Source organism: Mus caroli, chromosome 10 (assembly GCF_900094665.2).
Source record: "Mus caroli chromosome 10, CAROLI_EIJ_v1.1, whole genome shotgun sequence".
NCBI classification, from domain to species: domain Eukaryota; kingdom Metazoa; phylum Chordata; class Mammalia; order Rodentia; family Muridae; genus Mus; species Mus caroli.
The window spans coordinates 57347622-57367761 of NC_034579.1; the positions used below are offsets into that span (position 1 = coordinate 57347622).

The 20140-nt window shown below is 44.6% G+C and overlaps 1 protein-coding gene across 2 annotated transcripts in view; it reads right to left on the reverse strand.

Annotated features, from left to right (window-relative positions):
* Positions 1-20140, reverse strand: part of Tet1 (tet methylcytosine dioxygenase 1) — a 71442-nt gene that overhangs the window by 40641 nt on the left and 10661 nt on the right. For both annotated transcript variants that reach the window (XM_021175119.2, XM_021175118.2), the window contains exon 2: positions 16237-16290. In XM_021175119.2, coding sequence (XP_021030778.1) covers positions 16237-16290 — 54 coding nt within the window. The remainder of the gene's footprint in view (positions 1-16236; positions 16291-20140) is intronic.

Below are 20140 nucleotides of genomic sequence, written 5' to 3' on the forward strand. Positions count from 1 at the left end.
AGTGAGTTCCAGGACAGCCAGGGCTACACAGAGAAACCCTGTCTCGAAAAACCAAACCAAACAAAAACAAACAAACCCTAGTATCAAATAGCAAAACCAATTATTGATCTAGTGAATGAGTTTGACATTATAAACCCTAAATAAGGAAGCTTGTGTAAGTACAGTACACACACATACTGTGTAATAAAATACAGAGCTAAAACCTTACACTAAAAACAGTTCTACTAGGGGTTGGAGGGAAGGCTCTGTGAGTAAAGATGATTGCCACCAAGTATGAATACCTCAGTGAAACTACTAAAAAGTGTCCTTGGATCTCCAGATGGTACATCAGCACAGGTCAGTCAACATGTGTACATACATGGGCGCTCACACAAACTAACACACTCACACATAAACAGAACAGGTGAATAAAATGTAAAACAAATAATAAATCCATGGAACTGTTATTACAAGGAAAGCAAGAACTGGCTCAATAAACCAGGTTCATGGATTCCTTGCAGTAACTGGGTGATACATAGTTGTAGTAGCTGTGGGCAATTAAAGAACCGTGGGAAAGGCATTTGAAATGACAGTAAGCAGCAAATCACACTGTATGTATGCACTTGGGATTATAATACAACACAAGAGCCTGTTGCTCTGTGGAAGATCTGGGTTCGGTTCCCAGCATCCACATCTAGCAGTTTACAACTGCCTGTAACTCCAGTTACAGGAGATACACACACACACATAGAGTTTGGTGCAATTTTATAACCCCAGCACTTTAGAGGTGGAACTAGGAGTAGTAGGTCAAGGCCAACCTATGCTACACAGTAGGACCTTTCTCACAATGGCAATGGGGCGGGAGTAGTGAAATAGCCCCATTACACATTCTACAAAGTCACCATGACCCTGAAGCATGAAAATAGTGGGAAGCCTCAGATCTGATCCCCCTTGACATTGAACTGTAGCAAGCTGCATCCAGTTCCTTACTAATAGCCAACATGCAGAAGAATATCTGATGCAGAGGCATTGCCCTGCAACTAGGAGGCTAAGTAGGTTATCAAGGAGCCAGCTGAGAGGACCACATCTACTCCGACTCTGAGTGATAGGATCTCTCTCTATCTCTAGGAGATGAGGCTATCCTATTATTCCCCCTAACCCACACATCCCTTCTATCCACAGCCACACAGAACTGTGGGAGAGCATGAAAACCTTGGGTTTATAAACTCTAATCAGAGGCCGTTGAATTTTTTGTGAGTATGAGGCCAGCCCATCCTACATAGAAAGCCCTAGATATTCATAATCCCAAATAGAGTTGAAGAACAGGAAAATTGTCCTCTGATCTCCTTCATACTTCAAGAGCTAGAACTTTGCATGTAGCTCCCCTCTGGAAAGGAAACTGCTATTACAAAGAAATGTGATCGATGTGGATGCTCTCAGCCAACCATTGGACTGAGCACACGGTCCCTAATGAAGGAGCTAGAGAAAGGACCAAAGGAACTGAAGGAGCTTGCAGCCCCATAGGAGGAACAACAACGTGAATCAACCGGTACCTCCCAGAGCTCCCAGGAACTAAACCACCAACCAAAGAGTACACATGGAGTGACCCATGGCTTCAGCTGCATATGTAGCAGAGGATGGCCTTGTTGGACATTAGTGGGAGGAGAGGCCCTTGGTCCTGTGAACTCTCGATACCCCACTGTAGGGGAATGCCTGGGCCAGGAAGTAGTAGTGGGTGGGTTGGTGAGCAAGGGGAGGGTGGATGGGATAGGTGGTTTTCTGAGAGGAAACCAGGAAAGGGGATAACATTTGAAATGTAAATAAAGAAAATATTTAAAAGAAAGAAAGAAAGGTGATCAACAAGCCAAGATCAAGTTTCTTTGATCCCCTTTCTTTGGTTTCTTTACAAAAACATGTACATCCTAAATAAAGCAGGGTGCTGTTGCTCCCAACCATAAACCCAGCCCTGGGGAGGAGGAGATAGGACACTGAGTTTGTACTATGCCTCTGCTGTCTACACAATGAGTTTCAGGCCAGCCTGGACTATATATAGAGGACACAACTTTCCTCAAAACAAAATCTAATAACCCAACTGTTGTTTTTAGCCAAGCCTGGTGGGTGGCTCTACCAGTAGTCATTAGAGTCTGTAGCAGAAAGAAGCAAACAATTCAAGGCTACCCTAGGATTCACAGTGACAGTCTATTTTAATAAGAAAAAGAAATTAATCAAAAGAATTATTAAGGAAAAGTGAAAAAATCCCCTTTATTGAAAGGGAGTCCAAGGGAGAAAAATCCAAACCATCATTCATAATCTCATTCATTCATTCATTCGTTCATTCGTAGAGCTAAGGTTTTCTGTAAAGCTAAGACAAAAACAAAAACAAACAAAGCCACCAGGAGCTACATAAACAGACCTCAAAAGAAAAAAATTAAAATAGCAAAATACACTACAGACAATCAAGTTTTAAGGTGGTATTCTAGAATCACACTGTGAGGCAGATGTGACAGTTTGCAACTGTAACCCTAGCATTCATGAAGCTGAGGCAGGAGTATGGTGTAATCAGAGCTACCCTGGGCTCTTGTAACGGAGAAAAACAACAACAAAATATAGCCTAACCCAAGCATGGTGGCAGACACCTGTGGCTAGAGTAGTTTGGAGATTGCAAAAGGACGGCTGCCTCAAGGGGTAAGCAGGTCTCTAGAGATTTCCAGGGCGGCCAATGAGAGAGAGAGAGAGAGAGAGAGAGAGAGAGAGAGAGAGAGAGAGAGAGAGAGCAAGCACCAGAAGAATCAGGATTTTGAGGCAAGCCTATTATATAGTCAGTCAGAGGCCAGAAGGCTTACATAAAACCCTGACTGAAAAACAAGGAATCCAGAGCACACCATGGGTTAGGGATCCAAATGATGTAGCTGGGCTTAGAATGACTAAAGGCAAAATGGGCCAGGTCCCACTGTTCGGAAGGCTGTCTAGCAACTGAAACTCATTACTGCTAGTGGAAAGGCGTTACATCATTGTGAGTCAGCAATTCCACCCCCATCTATCCAGGACAAGTGAAAGCATATGTTCTGTCTCTCCTCACGTAAGACCGTGAATAAAAATGCTCATAGTAGACTCCATAGTCGGGAAAGAAACAATTCAGGTGTCAACCAAAAAGAAAGCTGGATAAACACAACGAAGTATATTTAACAATGGGACACTGCTCAGGAAGAAATCCTTGTAGTAAAGACAAGAGCAAACAGCAGAAACTGTTGGTGTCCCACTTCAGTGAGGAAGACAAGAAGAATGACTTTGGATCAGGAAACTGTCTAAATATGACATCAGGAGCTGGCGAGGTGGCTCAGGGGTTGGAAAGCGCTTGATCTCGAAGAGGATCCACGTGGTGGCTCACAACCATCTGTAACCCCGGCCCCAGGCAATGCCATCCTCTTTATCCCTCCAAAGGCACCAAGCGCACATGTGGCACACACTTGCGAAACACTCACACACACTTTTTTAAAAAGAGCTCAGGCAATAGCTGGGCGTGTCTGCACCAGCCCTTAACCTCAGCACTCTGAAGGCAGAGGCAGGAAGCTCCAAGTTTGATTGAGACTAGCAGGGTCTTTATGTTGAGAAACCATCTCAAAACCCAAGAGGTAAATGGCATAAGATGAAATGTAAAACCCTGGTTGAACTGTGAGGTGTGATGGAGAATACTTGTTGTAATCCTGTCAAGACTTCAGGGGAAGGCATTGGATCCCCAGGAGCTGGAGTGGTTGTGAGTGAGGCAGCTGATGTAGATAGGGATGGAGGATTCAGCAGGAAGCGCTCGCAACCACTGAGACGGCTCCCTCCCTCCCTCCCTCCCAGTAATTTCTTTTTTCTCCTTTTTTTTTGGTAAGATTTATTTATTATTATATGGAAGTACACTGTAGCTATCTTCAGACACACCAGAAGAGGGCTTCAGATCTCATTATGGATGGTTGTGAGCCACCGTGTGGTTGCTGGGATTTGAACTCAGGACCTTCAGAAGAGCAGTCAGTGCTCTTACCTGCTGAGCCATCTCACCAGCCCGATTTCTTTTTTCTTTTAAGAAAGACTATTGCCACACACTGCAAGCAGGACTTGAAATCACAGTCATCCTCCTGTCCCATCCTTCCAAGTGCTTGATTTATAGACATACAGCAACAAACAAGATTTGTATCATTTCATTTATATGAGATATCTAAGAGAAAACCCCACAAAACAGACAGGTTAGTGACCACTGTGGGTTAAGGTAGATGGAAGACTTGTAGGCAAGAGCTAAGATGCTGGAGTAATAAAAATATTTTTTAAATTGAGCATGATGATACAATTGTAAATATAGTAAAAGCTACAGGATTGTGTGTGTGTATGTGGAGAGAGAGAGAGTGTTTGTGTGTATGTGTGTGTGTGTGTGTGTGCGCGTTGTGAATTATATTGTAATAAAGGCAGCAAGAAAAACAACTTATAATCCAAGTATCTTAAGAAAAAGAAAGACAGGGCTGGCGGGATGGCTCAGTGGGTAAGAGCACTGACTGCTCTTCCAGCAACCACAAGGTGGCTCACAACCACCCATAATGAGATCTGACGTCCCCTTCTTGTGCATCTGAAGTCAGCTACAGTGTACTTATGTATAATAATAAATAAATATGTTGGTCAGAGCAAGCAGGGACTGAACGAGCAGAGGTCCTAAAAATTCAATTCCCAACAACCACATGAAGGCTCACAACCATCTGTACAGCTACAGTGTGCTCACATACATAAAATACATAAATAAGTCTTTTAAAAAGGAAAAGAAAAACAAAGACAGTGCACATTTATAATGAAGGTGAGGGTCCTTCTAGGCTACCTGAGACCCCACTTCAAACTTAACAAAACATTGGTCTATCAGGTACCCTGGTAAGTTTGAGGACAGCCTGTCCAATACAGTGATTCCCGAGTCGGGGCGGGTTTCAGCGAGACCACCTGAAGCAACAAAATATCACTAATGGCATTTCTGTCCATCGATTTACTGATCTACTTATAGAGTCTGGATTGGAGGAGCAGAAGCACATCTACAGATAGAAGAAATCAGCAGGTGTTGCAGGCATGGCAGTGCGCGCCTTGAATCCCAGCACTCCTGAGGCAGACTGACATCTGTGCTTTAAAGAACTACAAAGCCATGCTGGGATGATGATGGAGACAATGAGAGTTTTATCATGTATTCTTCAAAACGGGTGGGACATTGTATTTACAATCTGAATCTTTCATTGTATGAAATACACACTCGAAAAAGGTCATTCCACCTCACATCAAAGTGAATAACATTTTGGGGTCTTTTCTTTCTTTCTTTCTTTCTTTCTTTCTTTCTTTCCTTCCTTCCTTCCTTCCTTCCTTCTTCCTTCTTCCTTCTTTCTTTCTTTCTTTCTTTCTTTCTTTCTTTCTTTCTTTCTTTCTTTCTTTCTTTCTTTCTTTCTTTCTTTCTGAGCCAGGTTTTTTCTGCGTAACCCTTACTGTCCTGGAACTCACACTGTACACTAGGCTGTTCTCGAATGCAGACATCTGTCTGTCTCTGCCTCCCAAGTTCTGGGATTAAAAATATGTGCCACTATTGCCTGGTGAGAATGTCATTTTGTAGTGTAAGTTTAAAAATTAATTTTTGTAACAAACAAAACAAAAACCCATAAATATATCCACTATAAATTGGCAATAAAAATGAATTTCAAATGGCAATGACATCAAGATGAATGCATACATATGTATGCATTATACACACACACACACACACACACACACACACACACTAGTTTTGAAACTTTCCACAAGAGCTGAGTGGTGGTGGTGTACGCCTTTAATCTCAGAACTCTGGATGCATAGGCAGGTGGATCTCTGAGAGTTTGAGGTCAGACTGGTCTACAGAGTGTGAATTTCAGGACTATCAGAGCTACAGTGAGAACGTGTCTCAATATATGTCATGTCTCATATATATATATACATACATACATACACACACACATACATGTACTTGAATATATATTTGAAAATATATATATATATTTGGAAATATATATATGAAAAATTATTTAAAATATAAAATTGGCCAAACTCAGTGATATGACAGAGCTGGATTTCCTGCACAGTGGACAAAATCCAAGACCTGCCTCTAGCTATCACTGAGCTAAATTAAATCCCCAACCCGTGCATTAAGCTTTGGCCTTAGTAAACCTTGTCTGAGGGGTCACAAGGTATTTTGTGGACTTTGTTTCCTGTGTCTGCCTGAGGGCCACTCTCTGCACACTTTTTGTTATCTTGACCAGAGACAAGCCGTTCCCTCAGAGCTGCCCTGGTCTGGAGAAATCAGACTGAGGTCAGACTGAGGGGTTGATCTATCATCCCAGCTGGAATTTTTCCTTCCTTCCTTCCTTCCTTCCTTCCTTCCTTCCTTCCTTCCTTCCTTCCTTCCTTCCTTCTGTGGTACAGGTGAGATAAGGCGGGGGCAAGAGGAGCTAAGCAGGCAGATAAGAGAGAAATGAAGCCTGTGTTACATTCCAGTGTCTGTGCTGCCTGTGGTAACCTGACTGCAGCTTGACTTACAGTCAAAACTAATTAGAGTCACAGGCTGAGTTGGTGACACATGCCTGGAATTCCAGGTTCAGACAGTGTGGCAGGCATGGTGTTACCAGATAGAGGCCAGCTTGGGCTTTGACCCCATCTCGAAAATAAATGATGTTGCCAGGCATCATGGAGAGCAAGCAGATCTGGCCTGCGTTGTGAAATCTAGGGCTATGTAGAGACCCTGTCCCAAATCAATCAATCAATCAATCAATCAATCACACAAACCTAGGGCCTTGAGCTTTCAAAATGATCATTCTAACACTGAGTAACAACCATACCCTATTATCTGTCTACTCTTCAGAACTGAAGATGTTTGCCATTTCTATGCTTTAAAAACAATATCCTGGGCTGGTGAGATGGTTCAGTGGGTAAGAGCACCGACTGCTCTCCCAAAGGTACTGAGTTCAAATCCAGACAACCACATGGTGGCTCACAACCACTCATAATGAGATCTGATACCCTCTTCTGGTGTGTTTGAAGACAGCTACAGTGAACTTATACTAAAAAATAAATCTTTGGGAAAAACAAACAAACAAACAAGCAATATCCTAGCCGGGCGTGGTGGCACACGCCTTTTATCCCGGCACTCGGGAGGCAAAGGCAGGCAGATTTCTGAGTTCGAGGCCAGCCTGGTCTACAAAGTGAGTTCCAGGACAGCCAGAGCTACACAGAGAAACCCTGTCTCAAAAAACCAAAAAAAGAAAAAAAAAAAACAAAAACAAAAACAAAAACCCAAACAAACAATATCCTGTCTCCCTGCCACTGTTACAGCGCCTGTTCATCCCATTTGCCACTTTTGCCAAAGTTACTGGTAGCTCAGAATGAAGGAAAAGAGGAAGCCAGAGTGAAATAGTTCAGTGGATGGGAGCTGGGGGGGGGGGGAGCCTCCTGATGCCAGGAACAGTGAGCCGGTAGGGCCCTGGGCCCTACGTAGTAGAGAAAGAGAAGTGACTGACAGGTAATCCCTGGCGTCCATGAAAACATACAATATAAATAAATATAAGGTTTCCAAGAAAACTTCATCATTAAATAAACAAGGCAATAATGAAACGATCAATAATGCACAGATCTAGCAAAGGAGAATTCAGTCTAGGAAATGAGAACTGTATTGTATACATAGAAGGTGCCAGGATCGAGGACAGAAATGCTGGAGCATCCTGGCCTGTTAGAACAGATTCTGACCCAGACAGAATACAGCAAACAGCAGCAGCAGCACTCAGATAGCAGAGGCAGGTGGGTCTCTGTGAGTTTAAGCCTGGTCTCCAGAGTTCCAGGACAGCCAGGACTATACAGAGAAGTTCAGTCTTGGGAACAACAACAGCAACAATAATTGAAAGCTATTCTGAGCTGTGAGTATTGGTGTACACTTTTAATCTTAGCTGCAGAGTGGCCCAGGTAGAAGGATTGCAGATGCAAAGGAGCCTAGGCTACTAGGACTGACTTGAATGAATGAAACTGGGGGGTGGCAGGGGGTGGCAGGGGGTGGCAGGGGGTGGCAGGGGGTGGCAGGGGGTGGAGGAGAGGAAGGCAGGGAGGAAGAGAGTGGACATGGTTCAGAAACTGACTTCCCACAGGAAGTCTTTGACTTCCACAACTTCAAGGTGGCCTATACAGCCACTTATCCCCACAAATAATACAAATGTAAATTTTGACCAAAGACATTCTATTACAGACATCTTTGTAATTTGAAGATAAAAGTCAACAGTGTAAATGACTAGCAAGTATTATTTGTGTGTCTCACAATCGAATATATTTTAATAAACGTGGGGAAAGCATAGACTAGGGAACGTGGCCCTCAGTATCATGAATCTGGCACTATCCGAGCAGAGACGGGGACCAGGAGAGGGTAAGACCCTAAGGTGTTTATTGTGCACGCATGCCTAGAACACGACCACTAGGAGACATGTGGCCTGGAGACAGGCTGACTCTTAGAGCTCACTGGCTGGCCAGCCCAGCCAATCTGTGAGCTCCAGGTTCATTGCCTTGAAAAGTGGAGAGGGGGAGCAAGATGCTGAACATAGACTTCTGGGCTCCACAGATATAGTTACACACAACACACATACACACACACACAAGGTATACACAGGCACACACAGGCATATCCCACACCCCACACCCACACCCACACCACATACACAAGGAAGGCATACACAGGCACACCACACACACAAGCACACAACACACACACACACACACACACACACACACAGAGTTTTGTTTTTGGAAGCACCTGAGGGGAGGTTTCCTGCAGCCCATTCAACATTACTTGCCTTGTACATACTCCAATTCTCTGCACTAATTCCTAGAAATCACAGCATGGACTCAAGGCTGGTTTATAGCACTGCTAGCCTGGCTCTCAGTTGGTTGCCAGGATGGCCTCAACCTCAAGGCACTCCCTCCCTCCCTTTTTTCCTCCCTCCCTCCCTCCCTCCCTCCCTTCCTCCCAGCCTCTCTATACACGTAAGAGCCACCAACACACGTAGTTGGACCTGCATGTCAGCTTATTAGAAATTTTCACATTGCAGAGATAAACAAATGGCTGGTTTAGTGAGAATCCAGCCCTGCAATAGGTCTGATCATTTCTAGGCAAAACCTTACATTTCAGTTCTGGGCATGCAAACCAGATTCCCCATGTGTGCCTGTGAATGAACATGGTTACACTGCACCACATGGGAATAACTCTCTGTGCCAAGCTGAGAGCACTGAAATCACACACAATCCTGTCCTGTGGTGAAAATTATTCTCTCCTAGCCTTGCACCTCATGCACATGTTTGCATTTGTGTGTGTATGTGTATCTGTGTGTGTACATGTGCATGTGTTAGTTTTTATAACAGGGTCTCATGTAACCCAGACAATATGTAACAGGATAGATAACATTGAAGCTGCTGTTTCTGCATCCACCTTCTGAGTGGGGGGACATAGTGCCAGGATGACAGTTGTGTGTCCCACGTATGGTCTGTAAGGTAATGGGAATGGAACCAGAGTTTTGTTCGCACTTAAACAAGCACTCTAGAGACTGAGCTATATCACCAGGCAACTCTTGTTGTTGTTGTTGTTTGTTTGTTTGTTTGTTTGTTTGTTTAAAGATAAAGTCTCAACTCTGCAGACCAGGCAGGTTTCATCCTGTTTTCAACCTCCGCAGTAATGGGCTTCATCACCAGGCCCAACTAAACTCATATTTCTTATGGATCCTCCCATTAGCCTCGAAACTTCTCGCCCACTAGTCTCTTACATGCAGATGTCTGAGATTACTTGCCCAGAACTGTGAAGGCCATAGAAAAAAATTTCCATCAACAGAGAGCAAGGTCATCTTTATAGTCATCTATAAGTGGTGACTTTATAGCCAGGGAAGTCGAGTCTCTCTCTCTCTCTAGTCATCTATAAGTGGTGACTTTATAGCCAGGGATGTCGAGTCTCTCTCTCTCTCTCTCTCTCTCTCTCTCTCTCTCTCTCTCTGTGATTTTGAGACAGGGTCTCAACACAGCCCTGGCTGTCCTAGAACTCACTCTGTAGTCTAGGCTGGCCTCAAACTCCAGAGAACTGCCTGGCTCTGCCTCCCAAACTCTGGGATTAAAGAAGTGAACTGCAGCTGTGACTGCGGCTGCCACCACCAGCAGCAACCCTCACCTCCGCTCCTCCTCATATATATAAATGTAAAGAGGCTGGAGATGGCTCCATGGGTAGGAGCACTACCTGCTCTTTCCGAGGACCTAGGTTCAATTCCCAGCACCCACATGCCTGCTCCCAACTGTCTGCAGCTCCAGTTTTAGGAGATCCAACACCTTCACTCTGACATACACGCAGGCAAAACACAAATGCACACAAAGTAAAAATAAGTCATTTAAAAATATTTAAGCAATGTTGCAATAAATATGTGTATGGGGGGGGGTCCTTAGCTAGTCTGTAATTATCTTGCATGTGAATAGACTATTGGGCTTCAGAAATAAACAAGGTATCAAGTCTATGTAACAAAGCCCTAGAATACATAGTAACAATTGACAAGTGAAGGAATTAGTCTCAAAGTTACAACTGAAAACCCCAGCATCCTGTTTCAGAACACTATGAAACAAAACCCTAAAAAGCAGTCTGCTTACTTCCTTTCCTTCCAGGCAATGAACACACTCTAACTTACTCACCTGTTTTCTAGCTTGCCTTTTCTTGTAAACCTTTAATCTCCTAGAGAGCAGGAAACACATTGGATTGTGTGTGGTGTGTGTGTGTGTGTGTGTGTGTGTGTGTGTGTGTGCGCGCATGCACGCGTATGTGCTCTCGCACACTGGGCAAACACCGTTGCAGTCCATCATTTTGTATGTACATGAAAATCACATAGCCATTATTGGTTACTATTATTTCTCAGAAAGAAATCTTTATGGAGTATTTAAATGAGGCAAGATATTGGTTTCCAATATTCTGAATATTGTTCCATTCAAGATCACACATTCACATGCACACACCATGCCTTCTGCTAGTGTGACACAAGCCTTAATGTCCTGTTCCCCCACCCCCATTCAAGTTTCCCCCTTTGACAGCATCATCAAAGAAGGAAACACGAGGGAGTGTTGATTCAAGATCACTTCCACAGAGCTGCCTCTGCAGACAGCTTCCTGGTTTACCATTCCCTGACATTTCTCAATTTATTCACCCTGCTGTTTCAAACACTGAGACTACTTTAATGAAATCTTATAACCAAGTATAAGCAAATGTCCCTTTGGCAACAAAGGAATAGGGTCCAAGTGATGACTGTTGTATGTCTCTCCCCAGAGAGCCCACTTGGATAGAGATGCTGTTAAGACAGACAGGTGAGCTACAAAACTAGCATGGCCTGGACTTCACCCCACCCCACTGATGTTATTTATTATTTCCATTATCCTGGTTGGAATCCTTTTTTTTTTGTTTGGTTTGGTTTGGTTTTTCGAGACAGGGTTTCTCTGTGTAGCCCTGGCTGTCCTGGAACTCACTCAGTAGACCAGGTTGTCCTCGAATTCAGAAATCTGCCTGTCTCTGCCTTGCAAGTGCTGGGATTAAAGGCGTGCGCCACCACTGCCCAACTGGAATCCTTGTTAAAAGACCACCAATATCTCAAAAAAGAAAAACCCAACCAAACAGAACACTCTTATTTCTTAATTCTTCCGTAATTCCCTCAGTATGTAACATGCTCTGATGACACCGCCCATATTAGCCTCTTCCTGCCCTCCCTATCCTGACATGTTCCTTCCTAGTCTGTTCTCCTGTGTGCATTTGGGGGTCAATGGACAACTTTTGGAAGTGCATTCTGGGGGTTGAACTCTGCACCCCAAGTACAGTGGCTCAAAGTATATCTGTCTGTCACAAGTTGGCTCAAGCCTCAAGTGGTGATTACATACATCTGTCACTCTGGGAGCCAATAAAAGACAGGGGAGGTGGGGCTAGACACATGGCTCAAGGGCACTTGTTGCTGTTACAGAGGACCAGACCCCATTCCCTACACCCACATGGTGGCTCACAAACAACTGTTAAACAAAGTTCCAGGGACTCTAACTTTTTTTCTTCTGCCGTTCACAGGCACGTGCACAAGCATGGTGACACATACCTTTAATTTCGGCACTTATGAAGAAGAGACACCTGGTCTACACAGCAAGTTCCAGGCCAGCCAAGGAACATAGTGGAAGACTGACTACTCAGAAGGAGAGGGACACAAAGAGTGATAGAGGGTGCAGGCAATCAAAATACAGCATCACACACATTAAAGATCATAACGAGGTTCTGATACATATGGACACATATGGCCCATCGGCAAACTGCTTACTGGACAAGCATGAGGACCCGAGTTCAGGTCTCTAGGACACACTTGAAATGTCTCTCTCTTCCTGGTGGTGGAAGATAAGAGGCACCCCTGGGGCTTGGTTGAGATTTAGTGAGAGACCTTGTCTGGTAAATAAACTAGAGAGAAATTGAGAAAGCAACGTGACTGGGACTTCTGGCCTCTGCAGATGCTTGTACACCATAAACATGCAGACATACAAAATGGAGAACCATACAGTACTATGTATAATTAATATGCTAATAACCTTTTAAAAGATCAATTTAGATAAATAAGTAATGAAAGCCAATTAGATCAACCAGGATTTTGTTGTTTGTTTGTTTTCGAGACAGGGTTTCTCTGTGTAGCCCTGGCTGTCCAAAAACTCACTTTGTAGACCAGGTTGACCTTGAACTCAGAAACCCATCTGCCTCTGCCTCCTGAGTGCTGGGATTAAAGGCGTACACCACCACCGCCCGGGCTTGTTTGTTTTTTATTAAAGAATAAATGGGGCTGGAGAGATGACTCAGCAGTTAAGAGCACTCACTGCTCTTTCAGGTCTCGAGTTCAATTCCCAGCAACCACATGATTGGTCTGCTTGTGGACGTTGTACATCGTGGTGCGGAGCCTAGTGCGCACCACGATGTACAACGTCCACAAGCAGCTTCTGGTGTGTCTGAAGACAGCTACAGTGTACTTATAATAGATGTAACATTCAACTTCCTCTATCATCAGATTCCTCATCTAACTACCTCCTGGATAGGTGAGGATGGGGGAGACGGGGGAATCTGGCAATCAGTCATTTGGCCCTTCATCATGACAGGGGACCTGGGATATTTGAAGGTCTAGGGGGTCAGGGTGATCACAGGTAAATCAGATCTTTGGAACAGTGCCACCTTTGCAAAAGAGAAATAAGACAGGGCCAAAAATCTACCTGTAGAGTCCCATCAATGAGCCCTGCATAGGAGTATAGTTAGACAGAGCCTTTGCATTCTCGATCCCAATGTCCAGCTGAAGCTATATACACTATCCCTAATCCTTCCTGCACAACCTGCCAAAGAACTAACTCCTCGGTTATCTTTCCTCTAGCTGAATTTCACACACCTACGGTTCAAATCTGAATTAGTACTGCTGCTATGATACAGAGAAATAAAGCTTTCTTTTAAAGAATTTTTTAATTTTTATATTTGTGTATGGATATATACATGACAGGATACTAAAAAAATGAGCAGGACTAAAAATTGTCAAGATTCTTTAAAAATATCTAAAATTTAAAAAAAAAATTTTTTTTTTAAATCCCAACACTAAACAAATTCAGTTTGGCTAGTAATATTGGCTCATGTTGGAAATTCTGCATTTAGAAGTTTGAGACAAGAATATCTGGAGCTTGAGGTAAGAGAGCAACTTCCCAGGCCTCCCTGTGCTACATGATGAGAACCTTGTCTTAAAGCACAGAAAATATAAAACAAAAAACAAACAACGACAACAAACAGGTTGTTGTGGCACACATCTTTCTAGCACTCAGGAGACAGAGACAGGTGAATCTCTCCGAGCTAGGGCACCTGCTACTGTTTCCTTTGCACATGTCAGGTGACTCATAACCACCTGTAACTGCAGAACTTGAGATCTGCTGCCCTCTTCTGGAGGCCACATATACCTGCACTCATTTACACATACACAGAAATATATAAAAAATTCAAAATACCATTTCCAGCCAGGTGGTGGTGGCACATGCCTTTAGTCTCAGCACTTGGGAGACAGAAGCAGGTGGATCTAAGTTCGAGGCCAGCCTGGTTCAAGGACAGCCAGGGCTACACAGAGAAACCTTGATTTGAAACTCACCCCTCCACCAAAAGACCATGTTTATTCTAGAAAAATAAATAAATAGAAAATTGTTTTCATTTCTTGTCAATTCCCTATTCTTTTTGTTGTTGTTGTTTTGTTTTGTTTTTCGAGACGGAGTTTCTCTGTATAGCCCTGGCTGACCTGGAACTCACTTTGTAGACCAGGCTGGCCTCAAACTCAGAAATCCACCTGCCTCTGCCTCCTGGGATTAAAGGTATGCGCCACCACACCCGGCTTCAATTCCAGATTCTTCAACAGACACCAAGTACAGAGAGAATTCAGTCCTGCTAGCTGGGACAGAAGAAATTAGGCCACCACAGGGTCACAGTCTGCTTCATGAGTCCACAAAGAAGCACATGCTGCATTTACTTCTGACAGGCAAAGGTGACAGGAGACACATAGACTAACAAAACATAGCCCCACCCCACCCCAACACACACACCCCAACACGGTCTATGATTAGTTCTATACATAATCTGTCTCTTGCATGGGCATTTAAACTTACAGTGTAAAAAAAAAAAAACAAAAAACAAAAAAAAACTTACAGTGTGCATGTGAGCATGCCTGTACACATACCTACCCATTTATGAGCCATTAACAACAGCAAGACTAAATAAAATAGCTTCATTATGGTTTTAAGACTGGGTATCAAGTAACCCAGGCTAGCCTCAAACTCACTATGTAGCTGAGGCTAGCCCTGAATGCCTAATCCTTCAGCTTCTACCTCCAAAGTGGTAGGATTACAGGCAATATAGGGATTTAAGTCAATGACGGGCTACAGTTGGGAGGTATAAAAGGTTACCAATGGACGGATCACATGAAGAAAAACATAAATTGGCTCATATACCCTACAAACAATCCCTACCTGATTTGCTCAGACCTCATGAAAATGCATGCCAACACGGTCACACTCATTCCACAGAGCCTACCACTCTGCTGACTCTGTGGTCAATTTCTAGTAAGCACTTCTTCTTTGATGACTAAATATTCTTGCCCTTGCTGTGTGCACACAGGAAACAGAAACCTCAAGGTGGTCAGTGAGACCAGCATGCAAGGCAATGCCTGGCTCTCAGTGCCAGCATTCAAAAGTCACACAACGGGGGTAGCAAATGAAGTCGGCATCTGCCACAGTTCAGCACGCTGGAGGGCTACAACTTTATTTGCAAACACCAAGCTGCAATTACATTTAAACCCCTTTACATTAAACACACCGAACAATTCTGTAGACACATGGTTCTCCTGCTTAATATTCCCTCCGTGCTGAAAACAATTGCTAACACCTAGAGTATCGCAGTGTAGAGCTTGAGATCTGAAAGCTGTGAGCAGTGGGCGAGGCTATGTGGCTAGCCTCGAACTTCTAGTGAGGCCGTAGGCTTTTAAATTAACTCTTCCATACCATAACGAAACTGCAAACAGATCCCGAGCTAGCAAGCAAATCAGGTTACCGTTGAACCCTCAGCATGCAATCTATACGAAGTAAGTAGAACATGCTGATTCCTTAAATCTATGGCAGCCAAAATTAACTATAGCATAGTGAGCACTTCACATCAAGCCATTAGAGTTTAACTGTAAGGTCTCGAGGCATTTGAAGTTGAACTAAAACCTCTAAGGTCATTCCCTCCTCCCCCACTCTCGGGAAAATAACATATCAGGTTTTACAATATAGTATTTTCTAGGTGTTTAAAAATTTTTTTTTAAATCACAATGAATCATAGCTGTCAACTTCTCTACCATGGGGCTAATGTGCCACAGATGCAGGTGGCACAAAGGGGGCTGGAGAGGAGAAGGGATTATTCAACACTTTGCATATAAACTTTTCCTTCTCTGCAACATTTATAAGCTGCAAATGAAGGATGCTAATGTGGACCGTAAGGGGGAGGGGAGGCGGGCAACTCTGGCTGAGTGAAAATTCATGTAAGCACTGACAACCTGGGAGAATCCAAATCCCCTATACTGTAAATTCACCCTCAGATGACAGAAAAATACTGTATACTGTATAAAATGGAAAAACACAGATAGCATTTAATCAAGAGCTGATTACCTTTAAAACTTTGGGCTTCTTTTCCCTCTGGGGCCTCTTGTTTTCTTTTGTAACCTAAAATTAAAAAAAAAATAAAATTGAAATGTGAGCCTCCATTTATATATATATATATATTTTTATATATATATATATATTATTATTATTATTATTATTATTATTATTATATAGATCAGCTCCCACCCTTCTCCCCCTCCCGCCCGCCAAAATTTTTGCTACTTCTCTGTAAAAACTACTTATATCATTTTATACCATCAACATGTTAGTCAGTCAGACCCTAAAGAGCTTATGCAAAATGTATACTTTAAAAGTCACTTGAAAGAAAAACAGCCAACAACCTTGCATAAATAAAGATGGAGGGAAATGCCCCCTTTCCCCCTAAAAGTCTGTCTTAATTAGCTTCTGCATTCTTCACGGCGAAGCCCACGAGGTAGCCATCTTGCCTGCTTCTGCAGAGGAAGCCTCCACAGAGAGCAGCTCTGCAAACTGCTTTTGGTATCATTATCATGGTGTTTCAAGGCAGCCCTGGCCTGCCAGCACTGTAGACGTGCTGGGCATGCCTTTTGCAAAAACAGCCCCACAAAGAGTGCAGCCAATGGCAAGGCAGAGCTTAGAGACTCCAAAGTGATCTTCGCAGCCTAGCACTATCCCAGACAAAGGATCTCCTGTGAGGCTGGGCTCTCACCACAGGACACAGGCAGCCACAAGCTGCGACATGGAGTTCTCTGCAGAGGATCTGGTCGCCGCCACCGAAATCACAGGAGGCTTCTGCAAAAGACAATGTTCTCAAATCCCCCAGGTCGCCACCATCGGATGGATGGCGGAGTCTCCCTTAGCAGGAACCTCTGGGTGGCACCAGGGCAGGTCGGCGCAGGGAGGGGCGCGCTACTCTGTATCACCGGGCAGGAGATAGCCCCTGAGCCAAAGGGGGCATCGGGGCTCACAGCAACCCTGGAAGGTATTGTGCATTTTGACTTTATAAGGCAAGGCTAAATATTGGCGATATTGAAGGCAGGGAGGTTAAGTAAGGACAGCGCAGGCTCAGCTGTTGGGCTGCGTGTCTCATTCCTGGGAACCACACCTCGGTGCAGCCGGCCCTTGGCCTAAAAACAGCGATTTGATTTCTGTCAATAAATGTCCAACGATAAAGTCGGACTGAAAAATGACAATCAGCCACTTAGAAGCGAAAAAGGACAGGATGTGGACAGGAGAAGGGGTGGAGTTTTCAGAATACACTCTCTCGGTGACTACAGAGATGGAAGACTGCATATGTATGTAAGCTGTTGATGACCTTCAGTGCCCAGAGAAACCCGCCTTACCAGAAGGCAGACTCCAACCTGAACCTGTGTGTGAGTGTGGGGGGGGGGGTGCGGGGGGGTCTGTCTTCTGTCTCCTCTCCTCCCAAGATCATCACTTGCAACCAAGTCTCTCTCTTCTCAAGCCTCCGACGGGGTTCCCAGGTTGAGGCTTCTTGCACACCGACTTAGTGGTCAACCAGCCACTTCCCCAGGAGCTGAACCCGAGCCCGGGATTGAACATCCGCGACCGCTCACTAGCTCCATCACTTACACACACACACACAAACACACACCTGGACTGCACCCATGCTCAGTGAGTGGTAGACTTAGGGAGCTGGCACCACATGACACCTGCCAGACTCCAGGAAAGGCAGGACCAAGAGCAGCCTTCCTCCTGTTAGCTCCCTTGCAGTCTGCTGTAACAGCGGCAAAGGCTCTAGTGGCGGAGGACCAGACAGAGTAGCTGTGGCAAGCACGGCTGGCCCAAGGTCACTGCCAAAAAGCTGTACAGAGACTGATCACAGCCCCATCACAGTCACCTTGACAGCTGCACAATTCTCAGGAAGCAAGCCCCAGCTCCTGCCTCCTGGGGCCAAAGTTTCTGCAGTACATTTGCAGGATTGGCAGGATTGCCTGGCTGCGAGGCCAGAAATGGGTTTTCCACTTGCAGTTGGATTCAGAACAGATTCCCACAACCAGAACTCGGAATAGAGCGAGGGCCGGAAGGCCTGTGTTCCATCACCCTCCCGTCTGAGGCTTGTAGGCTGCCACGAAGGCCTGCTTTCATGTCCAGCATTTGTTTCCACGTTAATTTCGTTATTAGCACTTCCGCTTGCACCTAGGCACTCTTCTTGCACGCTAAGCAAGTGCTCTACTAATGAGCTACATAATCCCCTGTTCCCAGATTTCCCTCTTTACACCATCCTCCAGACTGCCCTGCCCTGTACAAATTTTCAACTAATTCACAGATGAGGGCAGGGGACAGATGGGACAGGACGAGAGTACTGAATCTAGGCAGGTGAGAGTTGACTACTACTCTGGAGGCTGAGGCGGGAGAATCAGCTAGAGTGAGACCCTGCCTTCAAATGACCACACAACAAACAAAACCACGACCATGCTTGCGATTGCAGCACCCAAGGGAGTCTCAGGCAGGGGGACCGCAATGAGTGCAAGGCCAGCCTTGGACACATATCAAGTACCAGGTTAGCCATAGCTGTATAGAGCAAGAGTCTATCTTAAAAAAAAAAAAAGAAAAAAGAAAAGACAAATAAAGGTGCACTTATCCCAATAGCTGTATGGAATTCATCTTTTTGTTAATATTTGTTAAATATTTTGTTAACTATCTATACCAAAGCCAAGGGAATCTGACCTAACCATGACAGCAGTGCAATACAGCAAACACTGAGAACTGCTGTGGACTCAGCGCGTGGCACACACCTTAAACCCAGCACTCAGGAGACAGAGGCAGACAGAGCCATGAGAGTTCGAGGCCAGCCTGGTCTACACAGGGAGTTCCAGGACAGGGAGAGCTACATAGTAAGACCCTGTCTGAGAGGTTGGGAGGGGTTGGCTCTGTGGGGAACCAAAGCGACCAAGAAATAGCTGAAAACGCATGGTCATGTCTGTCTGGGTCACGTCTGTTCAGGGTGGAGAACAGGTGCACGGGTGGACCACACCCATCATCCAGCTGATGTCAACTTTGAAGAACATCCCATTTCCTTTTTCTTTCATCGTCATCATCATCATCATCTTGCCTGCCTGTGTCTGTGTTGGTACACTGCACAGCATGTGGAGTTCAAGAAGGATTAGTTTGTGGAGTTAACTGTCTCCCACCATTAGAGTGCCAGGTATCAAATTCAGGTCAGGATGAAGCCTTTCTTAACCCTCTATGCCACCTCAAGGATCTGCCAGAGCATCTTGCCAGGGACCATGCCAGGGTACACTCCCATCAGCCAGTCAGTCACTCAGGACGCCCCTCTCCCCGACCCCTTATTTGAGTTCCACACCTTTCTCCCAGAGATTGTGCCTCCTCCCTTAGCTATATGCACACACTTGCAGAAAGCAGTATCTTTCCCATTGATTGCTCAATATTTAGTTAGGTTGCCACTACAAGTAACATATAATTGTTAGGATTATACATTTTAAATCAATGCATTACCTGTAACAGCCACAAAATAAATCGTGCTCAGAGAGTGGGGATGCTCTGTGAGATACTTGCGAACCCACTCGTTACACTTGGTGACTTCAGGGGATGTGGCAGCACACACTAGTCTGCAAAATTAATAACTAAATAAATGCGGAGCTCATCCCAGCCAGATGAGTAGTTAATGAAAGAGCTACACTGACAGGCTGTATCAAACCACTGGGATAGAATGAGAGTGCACAGAGGCTCGCAGCTAGGGAGTCTTTCCCCATTCCAATCTGTTCCAGTGCCGACATTCTGAAAATTTGACAGGCTCAGTTCAGAACTTAGATAAAATTGGACTTTTAATGGGACAGATCAGAAATGAATAGAAGGCACAAGAGGCCAAAGGTTCCAGAGGCCAGAAAGAGGGCTCAGTGTATTCGGATCCAGTACATGTACACAGGCGCGCACATATTTAATTTTA